This window comes from Penicillium oxalicum, chromosome III, assembly GCF_001723175.1.
Source record: "Penicillium oxalicum strain HP7-1 chromosome III, whole genome shotgun sequence".
Taxonomy (NCBI): domain Eukaryota; kingdom Fungi; phylum Ascomycota; class Eurotiomycetes; order Eurotiales; family Aspergillaceae; genus Penicillium; species Penicillium oxalicum.
This window is the reverse complement of record NC_064652.1, coordinates 3,167,508-3,187,670: the sequence shown is the minus strand read 5'-3', so window position 1 is coordinate 3,187,670 and position 20,163 is coordinate 3,167,508. Positions and strand designations below refer to the sequence as shown.

The following is a 20,163-nucleotide window of genomic DNA, read 5'->3' as shown; positions in this document are numbered from 1 at the left end:
TTGTCAATCTCGGATTGAACGCTTTTGAAATGGTTTGCAGGCAGCAAGAGACTCCTGTACCGATGAAAAGATAAGATCGAGGAACCCATCGCCAGATAAAATCAATAAGAGCCCCACATGCCAATAGCCTGATAGATCGATCTGCGATCCTAGAGATCCACTAGCTTCTGCTAAATCCGGCGCGACCATTGCCGGCTCTGATGTGGTGATGTACTCCAAGCTTGCCCTTGAATCTTTTTCCAAGACGAGTGAAACCGTCTTAGACACTGATGTTATCGTCTCTAATTACCAAGTTATTTCTCTCGTGACATGCGCACTCTGCCGGTAGTTCTTTCGAACGTAAACCAATCATCGCCTCTTTTGGCGTTCATACAAAAGCGTGCCGGTCAACCCTTTTACCCCGCGCCCGAAAAGCCAAGATTCGTCTTCGAACAAACCCCCAAAGTTGACTTGTCAAATAAGCCCTTAGGGTCGTGGCACCTGCTATGCTTTCCTAACACCTGTGATCTGTCATGACCCGGTAGACTGTGCAAGTTCACTTCCAAACATTATCACTTCTCGACTTGAATCAAGCTCGCAAACCCCAAGCAAAAGATCCATCTCCAGCTTCTTATTCTTGCGTCTATCGTATAGCGGGCCCACCGAATACCCATCCTTGGCAAAGCTTCGACAAGAATCATTCTCCACTTTTCCAAGATCCCCAGAATGAGTGCAAATATCTTCATCACTGGCGCCTGTGGCTACATGTAAGTTTTTACATACTTTGTCTTGTGTGTGGCTAGATAATCGCACCGGAGACTAAATTTGAATTCTCTGACTTGAACAGCGGAGGATCAATTGTTGCAAGTTTCACCCGCGTCGAGAGCGGGTTACTTCAGGACGCAACGATTCATGCAGCAGTTCGCTCGGAAGAGCAGGCCGAGAGCTTGGCCGACTTGAATGTCACCGTCGTCAGAATTGACCTGAGTAACCCATACGCCCTGGCGGGCTACATGACACGCAATGATGGTAAGCCAGGAGTCCATTTGTGATATCCGACCATCTCTGGATTCCAGTCAGGATCTTCGTTCAATCCACTCCTTTCTGGCTTTCCTTTTACCAGTGCGACATTGGAACCAGTGAGTTGACTATTAACTAAAAAATGATCCAGTCAGCGTCGTTATTCACACCGCAACATCGATCGATGGAGACATCGCGCATAATCTGATCGAAGCGTTGAAACGGCGCCGCGACGCTAATGGCAAAAAGGCCTACTTTATTCATGTGCGTTGCCTCTTCTCCGCTTTTTTCCCTTTGAAATATCAACTAGACCACCCCCTTTAATTTCCAGCGAGTTGTTGCTTTGACTCAAATGAAAGAAGCAGAACTCGGGCCTGTCCGCATTCGACGAAAGTACCGGCTGGCCGTTCGGACACGTGAAGGATATTGATCCGGTTTATTTTCTCGAGAAACAATGTACCGATACATACGTGATGAGAGAGGTAGGTCTTCTGCTCAACAAACTCGTCTGTTGGCTACGTGACTGACTCGTATCTCATCATTGGCCATTGTAGGTTGATGTACTCGTCGCCGAACAGGCAGAAGCGGCTGGATTGACAGGATTGATAGTAATGCCTTCAGCTCTATGTGAGTCCAGCTCCACAAGGAAGTGTTGATTATGGAGGGGAACAAGAAAATGAAAATTAGAAATACTGACTATACAACCCTTCACAGATGGAAGAGGGACCGGAACATGGAATAAGCGACCATCTCTGTTTCCAACTCTCATCAAAGCAGCAATCGACAATCGACAAGTGTACAAGTCCACAAGAGATATAGTAGGTTTAGTGAAATCCCGCCGTTATGATTCTGGTTCACTTTCAGATTTATGCGTTGAGAACATTTGAGCATTGAAGTGGGACAAAAAATCTTTAAAACAACGACTTTTCATCAAGAAAACATCTAACACTTTAGCAGGAAGTTCTCCTTACCCACATATCGGACCTCACTGGATTCTACACCCTGCTAGTCGAAGCCGTCCTTCAAAAAAGAGCCCTTCCGGCTGGGACATCTGGGTACTATTTCACGGTTTCCCACCCAGCCAGATGGTGGGAAATACTCGATCAATTAGCAATCGCCCTCCATGCACGAGGTCTAGTTGATGAGCCTACTACGAAAATATGGCCAAGTGATACAGTTTCAGGAGCGGCGCTCGAATTTCCTGCCAACGGTTCTCAACCCATGTGGGACTCGAGGTATGTTGAAGACGAGATTGACAAATTGATTCCATTGAAACTGATTTGTACAGCCCCAAAGTGACTTGTGTGAACAAGGATCTCGTTGGCTGGAAACCAGCCTGGGATAGTGAGGCATTATTGCAGAGTATTGACGAAGAGATTGAAACTTGGTTAGAATTGGGAAATCCGACGAAAAGCCCCGTAGAAAATTCTTGAGGCTTCTAGAGAATGTGTACTCAGGGGTTTGGGTGATAGATTGGAAAAAAGGAAAAGAAGCAAAGAAGCAAATTATTGGTTGAGGGTAGAAACTCGTCAGAAGCTGGAGTCAAGAGTCCATGCTACAAGCTGGAATATAGATTGAAAAGAATTCCTCCTCGGATATATGCAGTCGATTTTGTCGTAGACCAGACTTTCCACATTAAACTAAGCTGCGAATGGGGTACGGGTCTGAATCTACTAGGGTCAAAAGAAGGCTGGAATAAAATACATTTCACAGAGATAAACCGTATTGTGGACTGTTATCGCAAGGGATTCAGTCTCTTCGCGGTCCATCTCAACTTGAGTGCCTCCGAATCGAGATCCTGGCAATCGTCGGCTTCTTCAACGAGGCACTGGAATTCCCAGCAGGTTCCTGTTTCCTGCGCACATTGGTTCCAGAGACTTTTCAGGGTATCTGGACTGTGCACAAACATTGGGCTTTCCTTCATGGTTTCCCACATCTTAGCGGACCAACTGCCAAAATGAAGACCTGTGATCATTGACCCTTCCTCTGGAACCAGAAGCTCCATCATGCGCTTGGCCACCTCGACTTGCTTCTCCCAACCCCACAAATGCATAAACATTCCCGAGTTGACGACTTTCACTTTTCCCCTCAGACTCGTGAGCTTGGGCGTGTCCTCGAAGAAACTCTGCACCAGGAATTGCGATTGGAGGTGTGATTTGTCCTGGAATAATTCGTATCCCAGATCAACAAAGCCCCCTCGCAATTCGAGCCCGATCAAGTTTTCTGAAGGCGCACCATCATACACCAGGCGACGTATGTCTTGGCCGAGTGCGCAGCCCAGATCCAGGAAGAGGTTACCACGTCTGATTTGTTCCAGAACTAGCTTGTAGCTAGGAGAGTGGTAGAGATCGAGTTGGAGAAACATGAATTTTTGAAGCAAGGGTAGCTTTCGATATCGAATGCTTTCTTAGTCTGTAACTGGCGTCAGACTGTCTGTCTTGGTGATAGTCGATAGATGGGCACTAACAACATGGATGATATGTTTTTCCATGTTCTTGGGCTCAATCTTTGTATATTGGATCAAAAAGTCTCCAGTCTCTGGTTTGCTCAGGTCTTTGGGGAGATCAGTCCCCTCGTTCCATTGATGAACATATCGGCTTCCTCTCGTCATGATGTTTCGTGATCTATCAGTTGGAAAGGTCTTCAGATTAGCTTCTTCAAATACCGAGCGCATTCTAAAGAGATTCTCGCCACGTCCTATTGATTTCACTCACGTTCAGATAACAAGCGTAAAGGGACTATTGAGAATGAAATTTCGGCGCACAGCTGTGAAAAGAGTGCCCTTTATATAAAAGAGAGAAGACACTGAAATTACAACCTAAAAAATCATCTGGATATAAAAGGATATCCTTATCAGGGCACCTCTGACCTATCAATTCAATTAATAGGTACGGATTCGGGCGCATGAAGTTCAAAAAAATCCTACGATCATAGACGCTAAGTCTCTGGGGAATGATATTCCCAGCTGAGGCCACTCACTGCATGAACTAATAAATCAGCTGTAATGACCCATAGAAGAACCCCGGACTCTGGCTGATGGTTGGCTGCAGAGGAGAATTGGTGATTTCACGAAATTCGACTAATGGTTTAATACTGCAAAAGAATGCCACAAGCCACATTAAGCCTACCTGTCTCATGCTGTCTATTGGAAAGCCCGTGCTATGTAGTAGATTGCAGGCGGTATGTCCGAAGGCTGAGTCGTCTTGGAGGATATTCTTATTGGCTGGCAAGGCAGCCTACCCTCAAAAAGGAAAATCATGAAGAGTTGTGTATCCCAAAATATGGTGACTTGAAAAGCTGGGAAGAATTCAATGCAGAGGTCTCGTGTTAGATAGCTGAGTGATCGGGAAGGTTCTCCAATAGAGCTCTGCGTGGAAGAAAATGTGACGATCGGAGTGAGTGGCTGCAGGAGTAGATCGAAAGAAGTGACTCGTCGAGCGCACCGATGATCTTCCCGAGAGGGCTTGTCCAATGATCGGAAAAGGCTGACTGATGCAGTGGGTTGATAACACGCGCATCATACTAGACTATTGAATGCCTGCATTGCCTGCAACATAATTTTCCATCACAAAGCGCACATCCGTCCATCTTAGCTAAACGAAGTGATCTGTGGTCTCTGTCTGTCGAGCCGGAATTTCCGCCACGGGTTGAAGCTTCATTCAGATGCTCTAATATGGGGTGCGTCCAAACACTGACTGCAACCATTCCTACATTTCACCTTCATTTTATTTTAATAGTAGTCAGATTATCTCTATCACGGCAAGATAGACCATAGGGTATCACTATTGAGTTGAAAAAGTAAATCAAAATGAGTCCAGAGAGGCATTGACTTGAAGCTCTTGCTCTGACACCACCAGAGTAGTGTTGGAAATTTAAATTTGCTGCAACAGCAGATCAAATATGAAGGCTAGCTGAAGCGCTTGAGAGAAAGACAGTCAGAACTAAAATGAATCAATAGCTGACGATCTTCTAGCTCGACTGCAAGTCCACGCGCGGGTGGGTAATCGACGACCCCGAAGAGGCCCGAGGTGCATCATCACGATATGCCTCTCATGTGACATTCCTCGAAGCTTTCAATATGAAATCAAAGCATACTGATTGGCAATGGAAGTCAATTTCAGCTGTTGATGTGATCTCCCAGACATCATCATATAGAAATTGCTTGACGATCTTCATGGCCCATAAAATGAGTTCCGAACCCGCCCGGGAATGATCATGAGCGTCTAGCCAGACAGCCAATGAGTCCATTACGGGGATTTGCAATGTTCCCAAGCGAGATCGATTCATGATTCGTGAGATCTCGGACAAGGTGAACAAGACGAGGCAAAAGACATGGCAGACTTTAGCCCCCGAAAATTTTCTACTTTTGTTCTCAAGAAAAACCCATGACCGCCCAGAATATCACAGATACGAACCTTGAAAAGGCGGTCTGAGAGAGTGATTTTTTGGTTACCGATTAGAAGAGGAGGCATCTGATCAATGGGTTCTGGAAGTAGAAATTTTGTCTGAATAGGAGGCCTTTCTGCCAATGACTGTAATCACAGAGCAGATAATATTGAGAAACCGCTGGTGCCACTTAACGGTCTGATCAGCCTGAGGTTTCATACCTGATGCATTCACTCTTGATTATTTCTTTCCAAATTTTTGGCTCTGGAATCTTCAGTGGAGCTGGAGAGGTGAGCTCAAATTTGCGAACGAACAGTACCTTCCTGGGCGGAGGGTTGAAGCACTACCTATAGAGGTAAAGAGTATTTAATATTAAATCAGAGCCCCTAAATGCGACTCAAAGTACAAAAGTCAAATTTCAAGAGTCTCGAGTTTGTGAATTGAATCAAGACGAATGCCTCCTGTCTAGCCGAGGTCATCGTTCGGTATCGCTCGATACAGCCAGCCATATTTGACAATCATTGATTGTTATATTGAAACATTACTCGAGTCACATGGAATTGGCAATAACAGAATGGAAAATAGTCATAAAGACATAGGTTCAAGCTCAAGTCCGCCAGGTTAGTGTGCAAAACAACAGACTTTTCGCCTTCACTCAGGAGAATGGAAGGGCACTCATATAAAAACATACCACCTAGTGCTCACACAATAAGTTAATGCCAACCTGGACCTGTACATCAGCCCCACAGCTCAGTTTTTCTGGCAAAAGACCATTCGCATATGATGCAGAGTGAAACTGACGCCTGAATTTAACAAGAGTGTAACGCATATCATCGCATACGACGCAATATATTAAATGCTAATCCAGTCTCCGAACTGATGTCTTTTCTTGACTGTCACTCGCATATTATCCCCGTCCACAACCGGCACAAAGTAATCCTTAAACTTTGGGTGTCTTGTCGCAAAACATCAGTTAATTGTGTGACAAGGGAGACAATATTAGGGAGTCATGTTAGCTTACCCTCGATCAGGATATTCTAGGTCGAAAAAGCGAATCATATGAGCGAGACACATACACAATCGCCCGGAAAAACTTAAAGTACACCTACAAGTCAGAAAATGTACAAAAATACACACTGATACTCGCTTAGAAAGACGTGCACAGTAGGCACGACGTGTTCATGCTGGGCAAGACCAAAGACAGAAAACTCGTACCTGATAGCAGGGCATTGCCTGGGTCCGACTGCAAATGCTAGCTCCCATTTTTGCATCTCCTTGCTATTTCCAATCCATCTTTCTGGGTGGAAGACATTTGGATCTTCAAATATTTTTTCATCGTGATGGGCAAAATAGTTGCTGCTTGATACGGTGATCTGTGATGAGGTGAGTGAAGATTTCCTCAATCATTATTCTCTCGGAAACTTACTCCCTGTGGGAAATAATCACCAGCTATCTTCATCCCGCCTGGAGGAGTGACCCGGGGAGCCCTTGATAATGTCAGCTTTGAAAGTGCAAGTTTTTCTTGGAAGAAGAAACTTTACGCTGTGCTGACTCCTCCGGTGATACGTAAGGTCTCCTTAACTATAGCATTCTAACCTCACAATTAGCTCTGGCAAAGTCTTCTCTCCGCAAACGGGTGGGAGAGAACTCACCAGATAGGGTACCTGCTCTAAGATAACCCAGGAGGGACAGTCTTTCTGGCTTTCTGGCCATACTAAATCTAGCTCGCGACGCAAATTTGACAGAATCATCTGGTCGCGTGACAGAAAGTAGGTGGCCATATTTAGGGTTGTGCCAAACGCATAAGAGGGACCAAATATCATGGTAAAAGACTCAGAAATAACAGCGGTGTCGCTGCGTAAGGGAACGCGGCTATGGCCAACCACGGTTGTAAGTGCTTCGAATATCGGGACACAAATACCACCCTCGTGATCATTCGCCTTTTGACCCAGGACATCCTCTAGGAGTGTTTGCAGGTACTAGTATAGACGCTGATATCAGTATCTTTTTCGCATAGATGTTGATTGTAGTACAAACCATGATGTTTTCGAAAAGGACTTTGCTTTGCGGGTAGAAGATAGAGAAGCTCCATGGACTGAAGAAATTCGTCAATTGACGTATCCAGCTTGAATGACCCTGCATCCAAAACCCAGCCAGGAGACAGTCGGCTCCTTTCAAGGTTGGACATTCAAATTCCGGGCTGTTCAACGAGTCGAACGTGAATCCAAAGACAAACTCTGTCACAACGTTGAGTGAAAAACAGCGAAATGCCTTGTCTGCATTGACTGAGTTGCGATGAGACGCTGCGACGTTCAATAACGCACAAAGCTTTTTAGCCTATACACCCAGTAACGAAGACTCAATCAGTTACTGACGCACATGAAATCAGATATGAGATTACCTTCGAGGTGAAGATCGCTTCATTTTGAATGGTCTCACGGCGAGAAAACAGTCTCAGAAGTGGTCTTCTGTGTACTTTTGCATCCGCGTGCTTGGATGTTGAAATGCTACTCTCAGGAACGAAGAAAGCTTCATAAAAGCCCGTAGCTTTTTCAGTGGTACGAGCATGGTAAATATCCAAATACGCCTCTGCATCGGCAAAATGTACCTACTAGTTTGAATTTCTGAGGCACAAGTTCGCAGGCTGGCGGACACACCTCATTTGGGCATATTCTGATTACAGGACCTGAATATCATGTGAACACTCAGGGGCTCTATTTCAAGATCTGACTACTAGTCTCAATCAGAAAAAAAGACCACAATAGCGTGATGGACGTGGCTGGTTGCAGTTCAGCGCTATAGGCAGGACACGGCTTCGGATAACTTGAATGATTGAGCGTTTCCTTCATTTGAATCAATCAGGTTGATTTCTACAACTCTTGCTGAGAGGTAGCCTAGATGGCAGAGAAACGGCCGTGCAGTGCTTTTGGTATTTAGAGACTCAGATGGCCATGTCCTCACTTTAAGGCAGGAGCCTAAAGAATAGGGCTATCACAGCTCAATGGGCAACATAGAAAGGCTACACGCTTAGTCTAAGAAGCGTCGTTTTGTGCGAAGGAATCGTGAATCGTTGAGACGGATACATAACCTCAATTGGTGGAATATGTCATACATAACTCATTATCGCATATTTGGTCCGCGGGAAAGACGACAGAGCAGCCAGAGTCCCCATCTCATTTAGGGCCTCTGATACTCTGACCACCTTTCGTGTTCTTATCAAATGTCATCAGGGCATTATATGACTCTGTCAATGGCCACAGCAACCAGGCAAAGGCCAATGCACCAATCACCAGAAGCGCATAGTATGCCACCGTCCACCCAATACTTAATTGGCCATCTCCAACGGTGACACCGTGGCCATTCCCATCTTCATCCTCCTTTCCACGCAATGGCGGCCCTAGGGGTTCTCCAGCCTCCACGCGACCCCAGAGGCGAGGAAGTCCGCACCAATTGCAGAAACTGTGAGCGAGGATGACAGCCACCAGAGAGCCGGTACGAAGATACACAAATGTGGCATACCAGCCAAAGACGGTCGTGTAGCCAAACTGAAACAAGGATCGAAGCAGTGCAGCGAGTCCAGGTGTATCGGGATGAGTGAGTCGGAACTCATAGAAATGATGAACGTGGGCAATGCCAAAGTACAGCGGCGAAAGGAAGACGATGCGCCCCGGCGATATACGCGCGAGTACGTGGAGCGGAACCAATGCGGAGCGGAACATGACTTCTTCGGTGATGGGCCCCTAGAGGTTGAGAACATTGATTGTTAGCTGCGGCGTCAATCCCACGGTACGGACGGAGTTTGAAGATGAATCATACCGCGACGAAATTCCTCCACCCGATCCAGCCACTCAGTGACTGGGACCACGAGGTGCGACTAAACCACGAGCGCCATTCGCCTTCCGCGATTCCACGCTCATAGAGCGGACCGAGAAACAAGACAGCGGTCAACAGCAAGCTGCGCAGAATATCACCCAAATTGATTGGCCACCAGCCCATTAGACTCAACGCAGCACCGGGGGAGGAACCACCTTTCTCCACAATCAGCCATAGCACAACGAGTGAGCAGACGACACAAGAGAGTGTGACAGCGCGAATGCGCGCGCGGATGACGGAGGGCGCATCGCGGCTGAGACTGGGCGATGGCCGCGTGGTCGGAGAGAGATATAGCGGCACGACGTAGAGTAATGTGAAGGCGACCTAGAAAGGTGTACTGTTAGAAAACGACTGGGATTTGATAAGGCGTGAAAAGCGCTGGAGGCAGAAGTGACAACATACGGAACAAATTGCGACTGTATTGACTGATAATGAGGGCTCATCTGAAGGTTATTTGGGTCAGTTCGACGGGCCTCGGACTCCGCGTCTGTGCTCCCTTGGATGTGACCCCTCCATGGTCACCACCAAAGCAACAGGAAGGATGGAAAGCACACCTTGGTGTTTGCTGTACAGACTCTTGAGCCGAGCCAGGATGGTGTTTACGGGAGCCATGGCAGCGGTGGGCGGGGAGATGGAGATCTCAACAATTTGACGCTTTTTCTGGAGAGAAACGTCGGCCGGCCCGTTTATTAAGGCAACAGCAAACGGCAAAGTCCAGACCGGAGCTTTCTTTGTTGCGGAGCAATGCGGAGAGATGCAGATTGGAACATATGTATTACCGGGTTAAGCCGTAATATTGGTAGTCTAATGTAAGAGTCAGCACGCCCAGCTGGTAATTACATTACGGTATGCCGCGTCTCTTGACCAGGATCAGAGTGAAAGGCTTGATTGTTCTTCATATTGTTGGCGAAACGTAAAAGTTATGCCAATGGTGACGCCTCACTATGTATTTGCCGACTTCCGTCAGCATCCAGCGTCGGCCCAAATACTAGATGCTGATCTGGTCTGAGAGCCTCAGGACCCCAGTGTCGAGAGCCCAAACCGACATTTTTTATCCTGTTTACATCTGGCACTCGTCTAGCTCCGAATCTCAACTTCTCATGATCTTCTGGAAGAAGAGCTATATTGAACCAATGATTCCAATTCACTTTCCATTCAAATACTCGGACTAAAGCCTTGATGAGACTGCTATTCCCCGACTCTGGAGGCCATTCGCCAAATATAGATAGTACCCAATAACCACCTGCACTAGCCGCGCAACTAGATCAAATGAGTGAACTACTCATGAATATATTTCCATTCACTTCCCTCCCGGACTGCCCACTGGGCTGTGGTTTTCACATAGGTTAAGAAAGAGACCGTCTTTGACTCGCACGCGTGTTGGACTGGGCTATTTCTGCTATTTCTGGGCGTGACCATAAGCTAAAGGGCATGCTTCCCGGGCAGGTAGCCACCCCGTCACTCTTCTCGGGACACTTCCAATCATTGGATCTATCTTTCTCGCCCACTACCTGTCAATCTGAGATACTCTACCTCAGGACTAGGTGCAGATGTCACTGTACACCTTCCGGATGCTGGTGGAAAGCATTTTTCGTCCGTCAAGTAACCGTGTATAGGCTAGATGGGATTTTAGATTGTTCCGTACACTTGGGTACCTCGATGCTTCCAGGGTGCACGTCTCGCGGGCTCGGCATTTCCTGGAATCACTTCAAATTTCACCCTTGCATTCTGATCTTTCCTCCTCCATTCCACAGGGCTATTCACCAAAAAGAAGGCCGACATTGACGTAGTTACCCTGTTGAGAGACTGACTGTCCAGAGCACTTGGAATCAGCCCATTTGGGTCATCAACCCAAGATTATCTATCTACGAGATAGTATCTTTGATACCCAACATATGGAACGTTCCTAAAGATCAATAGACACACTGAATCGAACTGACGCCGTCCGTAGCATAGATCGGTGCCATACACCTCAAGTCAGTGCACTACCTGGATCCCCCTTTGTATCAGATGTTGACCAGAACCTCACCTGACCAAATCAGACCGATTAAGTGATCGATGCCCGCTGTTTCATGTAGCGAGCACCTATTGAATCCAGACCCCGTGGCTTACTTGCGGTACTGCCTACCAACACGCGTATGTCCATCGCAAGTGGAGCGACTCTCCAGCTGGTGGGAATTACTGACAAAGACTCATCCCCTTCCACGAGTACGTCATAAAGATTATCCTTGATCATTCCAGACTCTGCGCTTGCTACCAAGCCCAAACTTTGATTGCCATGATGTTGGATTAATTATACATACCTCCTCAGGTCGAATTGTAGGCTCTGGAACAGTATTCATCCTGTCATTTCGCGACCCATCCAGGAACCACGGGCTGTAGGGTTTGCACTAAACGCCATGGGCTTCAGGTACGTACGAGTCTACCCCCTTCTCGCCCCGCGCCGTGGTTCAGGTACCCTGAACGGTTCCCGTTCAAGCCGACCATGGAATCGATGGTCGCGATCGCGATTTTCAGATCGCGACGGATCTCCCGTTCATCACCACATGCACGCCCCGGCCGCCATCCCCCTGGATCTTCACTCCGAACATGCCTAATCCTCCCCTAGTCCGTCCTCCACTCTCCCCTACCGTGGCCCATTTCCCGCTTCGGTCTATACCTAGTACAGAAGGGCTAATTGACATGAAACCACCGTTCGATTAAAATAAAATTATAGAGACAAAAGATAGCATAAAATTGGATGTTCGAATGACCTATTGTATTAACAGTCAAACATATGAGCCGTGTTCGTACTGTACACTGCCTGCTTCCTATTTTCTTTTTCTTTTTTCTTTTTCTTCTCCCTCCCCCCTCTGCCCCTTTTCCCATCGAGTCCCCAGCGAGAACACTTGGCCCGAGCGTCTCGATCAGCTCTTTTCTTTGCTTTTTCTGTTCCTTTTTTCCCTGCTTCGATTCGTAGATTGCAGCCCTGAGCAAAAGCCTCGCCGACACCGCTATTTCCTGGGGGACTAAAGTCGGAGGGTCCCCGCGGTCCTGGACCCATATGATTGTGAGGTATCGGTTTGTGCGTCGTCTAGAGTATTACAGGCAGGCAGTGCATACGAGTACTCATCTAGTCGTGTACAATTCACACAGGCTGGGAGTGTAAAATATACATGTACACCGGACTGTGAGTGCAGTCCTCACTTTACCGTGTGACTATGCTGCTCTCATCCCTTGAGAAAAGCCCCGTTATTCATTTCTTATACATGTCAATGTATCTGAGTCGTGGCACGCGAGGGGGGAGTCAATATGACTCTCGGCTTGGGAAAGGGGGAAAGGAGGGAAAGACATTGAGGAATCAGAGTGCGTGCATGAAAATTCTCCGAGCTCACGAGTGACATGAGCATGAGCATGAGCTTGTTTGTGAGGAGAACCGGGCGCAGGTTTCTATTTTGATGACGGTTTCTAGGCAGGTTGCCTCGTGAACGGAGGCCTCGAAAGGGAAGAAGGGGAGGGTGTCATTTAGTACACGCGTGATGCTTTTATTCTTTTCTATTCCTTTCTTAGGTGGTGGTTGTTCGTTGACACGCACTTCGCTGCTAGCCTGGGGTTTATTGCGATATGAGTCGGTATGGAATATTTTACACATAAGAGGATAATAGGATCACAGATTGGCTCAGAAAAGGAGAATTAAAATCTAAATAACAAGTTGTTTTTTTTGGCTCAGAAATTTTTGATGCGACTATAGCGCTGACTCGCTGAGTAGTAAGTATGGTGACTATGAACAATATATTAAGGAAAATGTGTGCGGACAATCTACAGTACAGCTACATAACGGATACTCTAAATGATGAAACGACTGGTTAAATTTAAATCTCTAATCCATGATCTATCACCTCAAAGTATCATACTATGTCTATATGAGCATCTGCAGTACTGGGTCATTAGGTGGGTTCATCAGTCATCCTTGGCGACTTGCCAAGCGCCTCGAACTCATGATGAGGTCAGACGGCGACCGAGACGCATCAGGTACCGACTACCCGTACCTGGACCCATAATAGCTCCTATTGTGGTTCAGGGCAAGAGTCTGGATCCGGTGGTCCACCGGGCGCAGAGAGGGAAAAGGACCGGGAGAACTCTAAACTCCGGAGAAAGAGAATACAGAGAGAGAGGGGAAGGGAGAGAAAGACGGGAAATCAAGGATCTTCGGATGGAGCGAGATGAGGCGTCTGTTAATATGATTGTGTAGTAATAATAGCAGTGGATTCGATTCAATTTGAAGGTCGCGTGGAGATTGAGCCTCTTCCGTCGAGCCGGGCAACTCCGACTCCGAGCTTGAGCTGGCAGTAAAGGGGGGACGGGAAGTGGTGCAAAAGAAAAAAAATATCAATTTTTACAGCTACCGTGGTACAATGGGTCCTATCTCGTCAAATTTCCATTCAGCCTTGCAAGACACTGATGAGGTGTGTGTTGTAGAAGATGCAGCGGGATTCTTCAACGGTCGATGTTTTAGTCTAGAGTCTGGAGTCTGGAGTCGAGAGTCTAGAGTTAGTGTAGTGCAAATGTACAAAATACTAAGCTCTGATTTGTGCCATGGACCTGCATTTTCTACCCGGAAATCCCACGGTTCATGACCTATCAGTTCCAGGAAATCGCCAGAACGCCAACTCTCGTCTCCATGACGCTGCAGCTTGCAGGGCCTGGCGCTCGTTTCCGGGCCATTCAGAGATTTCGGAGGAAATTAGAGCGGACCCACCTACCCGGAGGGGCCTGGAAACGCGCCTTTAGGTCTCCTCCAATCTCCTCTTTGCCTGAATCACAAAAAGAATCCCAACAGGGAAATATGAAATTGATAATCTTGAATTGGGGAAAAAAAGGTGGTCAAACGGACAATTTGGAAGGAGGAAAAGCTTTCGGTGAGAATCGACGGTCGGCACGGGAGCCGGAAGACAGAGACTGACAGGCGACAGTGACACCATATCGTGCCAGGCGAGGGAATAATGCCCGTGAGAGGTGAGTTGGCGATGCACCGATCGGTTGGATCGGGTCGCGCGATTTGCGACCGCATGAGGTCGAGCACACGTTCTTCCACCCCCCTGCAGCTGTGGGCTGCAATGTTGAGCTGGGGTTGGGTTCCGTGAGGCGCTGGCGTCGAGTTAGCGTCTGGTTGTGGAGGAAGGACAACTCAGCATCCTTCAACCTGCAGTACTTGTGTGCTGCACACTTACCCAGACGGTCAGTACAATCATACACAACGAGTCGAGAACAAGAGATGATGCTGGCATTGATGGTCGATGGCTGGGGGTGGGTCGCTGCACGTGAAAGGTACGAGGGCAAGGTTTGTAGTTTGTACAAACTTTGTACAGCCCAGGCTCGGTCGTGCTGCTAGTAGCTCGGTTCCCAACGTTGAATGATAGCATTCAGAAGCTTCTTGAGGGTAAAGCTCTCAATCATATGTATTGTGCCGACTTGTCTTTCTTCCTTGAGCCCAAGGGCTTGGAACCTTTTGGCCACGCTATTCCTGTAATCATGTACAGAGGTTGTAGTACCACAACGACCAACAATAACGGCCTGTAGTCTAGGGCTACAGTGTGTACCCGACTTCGTACCTGTACTCATGCAGTACCTGCATAGGACTCCAGTATGGTGCCTGCGTACTGCATGAGCCGTAAGCACTGCCCACCTGCATGGCGTGACTTTCTCGTCGGCGCTTGACCGCTGGACAGTCAGTGACCACGCCATCTCGTCGGCGCTTTTCTTTTCTCGTCCATCGTCCACTCGTTCTACCATCCGCTTGTCTTTCTCACGCACACACACACTCTCCATCGCTCTCCCTCGGCGTCAATGCTGCCATGATGAACTTGTGCAGCAACCCATCGCGCCTCGCAAGCTAGTCAGCTCTCTCCAGCCGAGCTCGAGTCCAGAGGGGTCCCACTCTCTCTCCACTGTCCACTTTCCACCAACAATCTCTCCACTCGCTCCTCCACTTCTCACCTTGGCCCCCGTTTGGTACCGTCTTACCCAAAGGTTGCCAAATTCCCCCCTCTCTTCCCTTCCCTTGAGAGATCGCCCATTGTCTCACTTCCTTCTTTTCCCCTTCTTTTCCCCTCGCTCGGTTCCACCAGTTCCACGGTTTCCACGGTTGGCGATTATTATCTCGGTGGCTTCGGGGTGTTTGGCAAGTCGGCGGATGATGTTGTGGTAGCCGCCAGTCCTTCTGCCTACCCCGTCCCTCTTTTGAAACCGTCGAACGTCCCTCTCTCTTTTTTTAACGCTCCGTGATGCGGCCGCTGAAACGACCCAACGCCTAATTCTTTGGTCCATGACGACTTGACGCTCTTTTCGTACACATTTTTGGCTGGTCTGATAATAGGACTATTACATTCATTTTAAGCCGTTGCCATTGCCATTGTCATCGCCATTGCTGATGCCCACTCGCGACACTCCTTTTCGTGAAGAATTTGACCCGCTTCCAGTCCCCCAGCGACCGTCCGTCCCAATCTTTGAGAATCAACATTCCCGCCCGGCGGCACTTCTATCTGGGTCCCCTCGTTTCCGGCCTTGGTTACTTTATCATCCGAATTAAATTCCGGTTCCTTCGTTCCATATCAGGATCGTCCTATCACGAACCCTCCATTTTACACATTCCTTACATCGAGGGCTCAATTCAGCAAAACATCAACAATCCATTGACGGGGTGTAATTTCGATTCCCTGGCCCGTCATTGCTCGACCAATATTAGTGCCCTGCAACGTCACATTGGGGCTCGTTAATTACTACCATCGCAGCGTCCAAACTGTACAACAGAGTATTGCCCTTTACCGCAAGGTATCCAATCCACAACTGGTGCCCGGTCTGGCCCACTCAGGCTTCATTTCGACGGGCTTTCTTGCATTCTTCGCGGCGATTGGCGCTGGACCTTTCCCCGCCTCGGTAGTCGTTCAATTGCCATCTCCTTCGGAAATCGAATCATGCTTTGACCTCGCCAACGCGTCTACCTTTTCACCATCTCACCATCAGTGACAAGCGACAACGTGCAATGTCGACCTCTAGACCGTCTACGTCGCCGGGGCCGAGGCCGCGACGAGCACTTCAGGAGCGTAGCTCGGCCCACACCAACGAAAGATCGCCTACGCGATCCATGCAATCCCTCCGCATCATCAGCGGGGAGAGAGACGATGCCGATATGTACACGGCAACGCCATTTCCCACCAAACCAGAACAGATTCTGTTGCCTATTCCTGGTAGAGGACACCAAGGCCAACTCACACCGACCGGCTTATATACCAACACACCGAGAGCATCCACCTCGACGTTATCCTCACCTTCATTCAGCCAAGATGCCGCCAGCAGCACCCGCGACTTGTCGATCCGTGATAGCTGGGACGTCTCGTCCACGGTGGATACATTCAATTCGCCGCCCCCACTCTGGGATGATCCGGCGTCCAGCAAATCGTCCTTGGCCGAGGCAAGTCCTATGGCCAAGCTAGCTGACTATATCGCCGAGGGTCCGTGGGAACCCGAGTACTCGGACGATGATGAGATGATGGAGTTGCCAACAAGAACACCGACTATCAAAGCGGTCACCTCTGAACATCCGACCTCGTCAAGATCAGACGGTGACGACAACGACTCCATCGAGGGCTATTCCAGCCCCAATATTGAGCGAGTAGGCGCGCCGTCGAGCCCTAACTTTGAACGTCTGGGAGAGCCCTCGAGTCCCAACTTTGAGCCCATTGGAGCACCGTCGAGCCCAAATTTTGAACGCATTGGAGAACCCTCCAGCCCCAACCTCGAACAGATTGAGGCGCCATCGAGTCCCAACTTTGTCACACTGGCCAATTCCAGTCAAACCTGCTTACCGCATCAACCCGCCAAGTCCAATTCGAACCCACGATCCAGCTCGGTGTCCTCCTGGAACTCACGAGGAACCGCTGTTCGACACACTGGCGTCTCAGCACGTTGGATCCAGACCGCTGTCTCATCGGAGCGAGTCAGTTCCCGCTCAATATCGCCTTTCAACTCGAGCCCGCCGTTGCATTCTGTCTCGTCGTTCCAGTCAGTCACTAGGAGGGTATCTGCCGAGCAGATGAGCACGCGCTCTGGATCGTCTTTCCGCTCTAGTCCTCCTTTGCGCTCTGTGGCCTCGTTCCAATCGGTGGCAAGGCGCCCTTCGTTGAGTCCGTCACGTTCACCTAACTCATCGACGCTCAGCTTCCGCTCGGTGTCGGAAATAGTCGCCTCTATTGACAGCGGTATCCCGCTTCAGGTTGCGGCCTTTCGAGGCTCATCAACCAGCTCTCGCGTCGCTCCCTCGGCATCTTCCGATAGAGACTATACCTCGGTTCGAGATTTCACCCCTGGTCCAGTCTCCGGCCGTCAGAACCCCATTTTGTCGCGTTCCTCATCAACATGGTCCAGCGACGCTGAGGCCAACCTTGCTATACCTCGTCCCACATACGAGCCTGCCAGTCGTGTAGCCTCGAACGCGCTGACTCTCGCATCTAAAGTCAGCAGTCATTCCAGTGAATGGCAAATGACGGAAAGTGACGAGGAGGAGCGACTGGACAGTCTCACTAACCTCCCTTCGCGGCCTGGCTTTGCCCACAGTGTTTCTACCGCCTCTCGACGGAGCAACAGCATGACCAGCGTCAAACGACCCGGTACCGGCGCGTCCTCGAACACAGTGTGGCACATTTTGCCCACGTGGGCCAAGATCTATTATCGTGCTGATCCGATGAGCATCAATCCTGCTTTGTCTGTGGTGGATGTGAGCAGAGCGCCCAGCACACGACCGGGGACTTCCAACTCCAGCGCTTTCAACTTCAACTTGATGCCTACCCCACTCAATATACCCCGCGGACGATCCACAAGTCGTTCCCGTTCGCCTTCGAGTTCACGCTCACCACAGCGGATTTCTCCTGCAACTCCATCTCATTCGCCACTTCGATCCAATGCTCCTCGGCAAATCGCCCTGCCCCAGCGACCTGGCGCTATTCGGTTCGTTCCGCGCCGCATCGAAAGCGACCCGCTAGATCCGCGCGCGCACTGGGTGGCTAACCCGGCGCTCGAAGAAGAAGTGGTTGGTACGCCGCGCAGCCGCATGCGACACAGCTGGTCGCCCCACCTCCAGGCAAGACGTGGGATGCCTCGTTCGACCAGTCGATGGACGGCGCCTTCGATGGATTCCACAAATGAACCTGTCTTCGGAAGAAGAAACATCCAAGTTTATTCGTTTTGTATCGGGTTTATTTTCCCCCTTGGTAAGTTTGGACACTTATCTCTCCCCGCTGTATACTGCCTTAGTGCTCAATTAGGAACCCATAGCTGACTTTACCGCACAGCATGGATAATTGCCGCATTTCTGCCTCTTCCGCCTTTGCCAAAACTTGACCCGGAAATGGCCGAGTCTAGTGTTGACGTTGAGGCGGCCTTGGAGTCGCAGTTGATGGCACTGCAGCGTCGCCGACATGAAAATGCGCGCTGGTGGCGCAATCTGAACCGATGGATGATCTCCCTAGGCGTGGTCATCATCATTGTGATAGTGAGTGTGCCTTGTGCCAATCATGCGCCTCGAACATTTTTTACTCACAATTCGCACCAGATCGTACTAGCCGTCATTGGCACCACTACTGGATTCTAGGCATCTCGCCCCACGCCGCCCGCTTCGGCATAATCTTCCCCCCTCAATCACTCTCTGTCACTCCGCCATCATCCTTGTACACCTCGCTTGCCGAATTCGACCGTGGCTTTGCATCGTTTGCTTCCCAGCGACTCTCTCCTTCCTGGCTTTCCAATTCCACCTTGCACTATATCCCTTCTTCCTCCGTCAGGTCATGGTTTTGCATCTTCATCCACCGATTGTTCCAGCCATTTGCCATCTACTTTTGCATCAACCATAGCATATCTTGCGCAAGCGCCAGCGACCAAAATTTGCCTTGCTTATATTGCCATTTACATGTTGCATTGCATGTTCATTTTGGCCTTGTTTCTTTCCCCTTTTCTTTCGCTGGACATTTTCTCCGCCACGACTTCACATGACATGATTCTACGCACATATCTATATAATATCCCGCTTTGCATGTTTGACTATTGCCCTGCGTCGTATTATTACTTGTCCTCCCTTTGCCCGCAACCTTAACTTCTTCTGATCTGATCTGCCTTGATCTGATTTAGTCATGATATTTTTTCTTTCTCACTCTTCATATCTATTCATTTGTAACATCATGGGTTTTATTTAAGCTAGTGGTAAATTTAGACCTATGGCACCTCAACTTAGATCTCGTTTAGACCTCTTTTGCTTTCTTACCCTCTTAAATCGTTCACAGCCCGTTTCAGTCTCCCAGCTCATACATGAGTCTATCCGTTCTCTACTAGAACAGAGTTCAAGCTGAAGTGGATGTCTATCATTTGATTTGATGTGTCCTAGGCAGACCCAATGGCTTTCCCCGCGCAATTTCCTTGGGCAAAGTAGGTACATAGTAAGTTCAATACATCATCCTCGACTCCTCTAATAGGCTTCCATCTAATTTGCTTATCTACTCACGCCAGACCCGATACATTATACCTCCCTCATGTACGGGATCGATCCAATCAATTGAGCTTCGTCGCCTCGCATACCTGCATGGAGTTCTCTGCAAATAAAAAGTTGAGTGAATTTTTCATAGCTTTTCTTTCCTTTTCTTTTCCAAAGAGACAGGATTTGTCAAACACTTGAACAAGGATGGTGAGTGTCTAGTCTGTCCATTCCCACCCGCTCATATCATTCAAAGCTGGACGAGGTACCTGGGGTAGGAGAGTGAGTGCACATCACTCTAGCTTGATGGGGACTTTATGGATCGGCCTAGGTACTCACTGTGTAGTATTCAAGGAGAGATGGATATTTGGGAAGTACAGCGGATTTGTCTGTATTCTTGAAGGACT

At 48.7% G+C, this 20,163-nt stretch overlaps 6 protein-coding genes across 6 annotated transcripts; 2 read left to right on the top strand and 4 right to left on the bottom strand.

The window, feature by feature from the left end:
- Nucleotides 1–705: 705 nt before the first annotated feature.
- Nucleotides 706–2,432, top strand: POX_c04505 (uncharacterized protein; the record flags this gene model as incomplete). Its single annotated transcript, XM_050113380.1, has 8 exons — nucleotides 706–746; nucleotides 827–1,008; nucleotides 1,151–1,263; nucleotides 1,359–1,481; nucleotides 1,554–1,626; nucleotides 1,714–1,817; nucleotides 1,957–2,234; nucleotides 2,288–2,432. The coding sequence occupies 8 exons, from the start codon at nucleotides 706–708 to the stop codon at nucleotides 2,430–2,432; spliced, it is 1,059 nt and encodes a 352-aa protein (XP_049970936.1).
- Nucleotides 2,433–2,734: 302 nt separating this feature from the next.
- On the bottom strand, nucleotides 2,735–3,610 carry POX_c04504 (uncharacterized protein; the record flags this gene model as incomplete). Its single annotated transcript, XM_050113379.1, has 2 exons — nucleotides 2,735–3,385; nucleotides 3,467–3,610. 2 exons carry the CDS (start codon nucleotides 3,608–3,610, stop codon nucleotides 2,735–2,737), a joined length of 795 nt encoding a protein of 264 aa, XP_049970935.1.
- Nucleotides 3,611–6,237: 2,627 nt separating this feature from the next.
- Nucleotides 6,238–7,166, bottom strand: POX_c04503 (uncharacterized protein; the record flags this gene model as incomplete). The annotated part of the gene is made up of 3 exons (XM_050113378.1): nucleotides 6,238–6,340; nucleotides 6,601–6,758; nucleotides 7,038–7,166. The coding sequence occupies 3 exons, from the start codon at nucleotides 7,164–7,166 to the stop codon at nucleotides 6,238–6,240; spliced, it is 390 nt and encodes a 129-aa protein (XP_049970934.1).
- A 1,392-nt stretch (nucleotides 7,167–8,558) lies between these two features.
- POX_c04502 (uncharacterized protein) lies at nucleotides 8,559–9,870 on the bottom strand (the record flags this gene model as incomplete). Its single annotated transcript, XM_050113377.1, has 4 exons — nucleotides 8,559–9,125; nucleotides 9,202–9,582; nucleotides 9,661–9,701; nucleotides 9,813–9,870. 4 exons carry the CDS (start codon nucleotides 9,868–9,870, stop codon nucleotides 8,559–8,561), a joined length of 1,047 nt encoding a protein of 348 aa, XP_049970933.1.
- Nucleotides 9,871–14,121: 4,251 nt separating this feature from the next.
- Nucleotides 14,122–14,525, bottom strand: POX_c04501 (uncharacterized protein; the record flags this gene model as incomplete). The annotated part of the gene is made up of 2 exons (XM_050113376.1): nucleotides 14,122–14,385; nucleotides 14,469–14,525. The coding sequence occupies 2 exons, from the start codon at nucleotides 14,523–14,525 to the stop codon at nucleotides 14,122–14,124; spliced, it is 321 nt and encodes a 106-aa protein (XP_049970932.1).
- A 1,754-nt stretch (nucleotides 14,526–16,279) lies between these two features.
- On the top strand, nucleotides 16,280–18,883 carry POX_c04500 (uncharacterized protein; the record flags this gene model as incomplete). The annotated part of the gene is made up of 3 exons (XM_050113375.1): nucleotides 16,280–18,503; nucleotides 18,585–18,784; nucleotides 18,845–18,883. 3 exons carry the CDS (start codon nucleotides 16,280–16,282, stop codon nucleotides 18,881–18,883), a joined length of 2,463 nt encoding a protein of 820 aa, XP_049970931.1.
- Nucleotides 18,884–20,163: the final 1,280 nt, after the last annotated feature.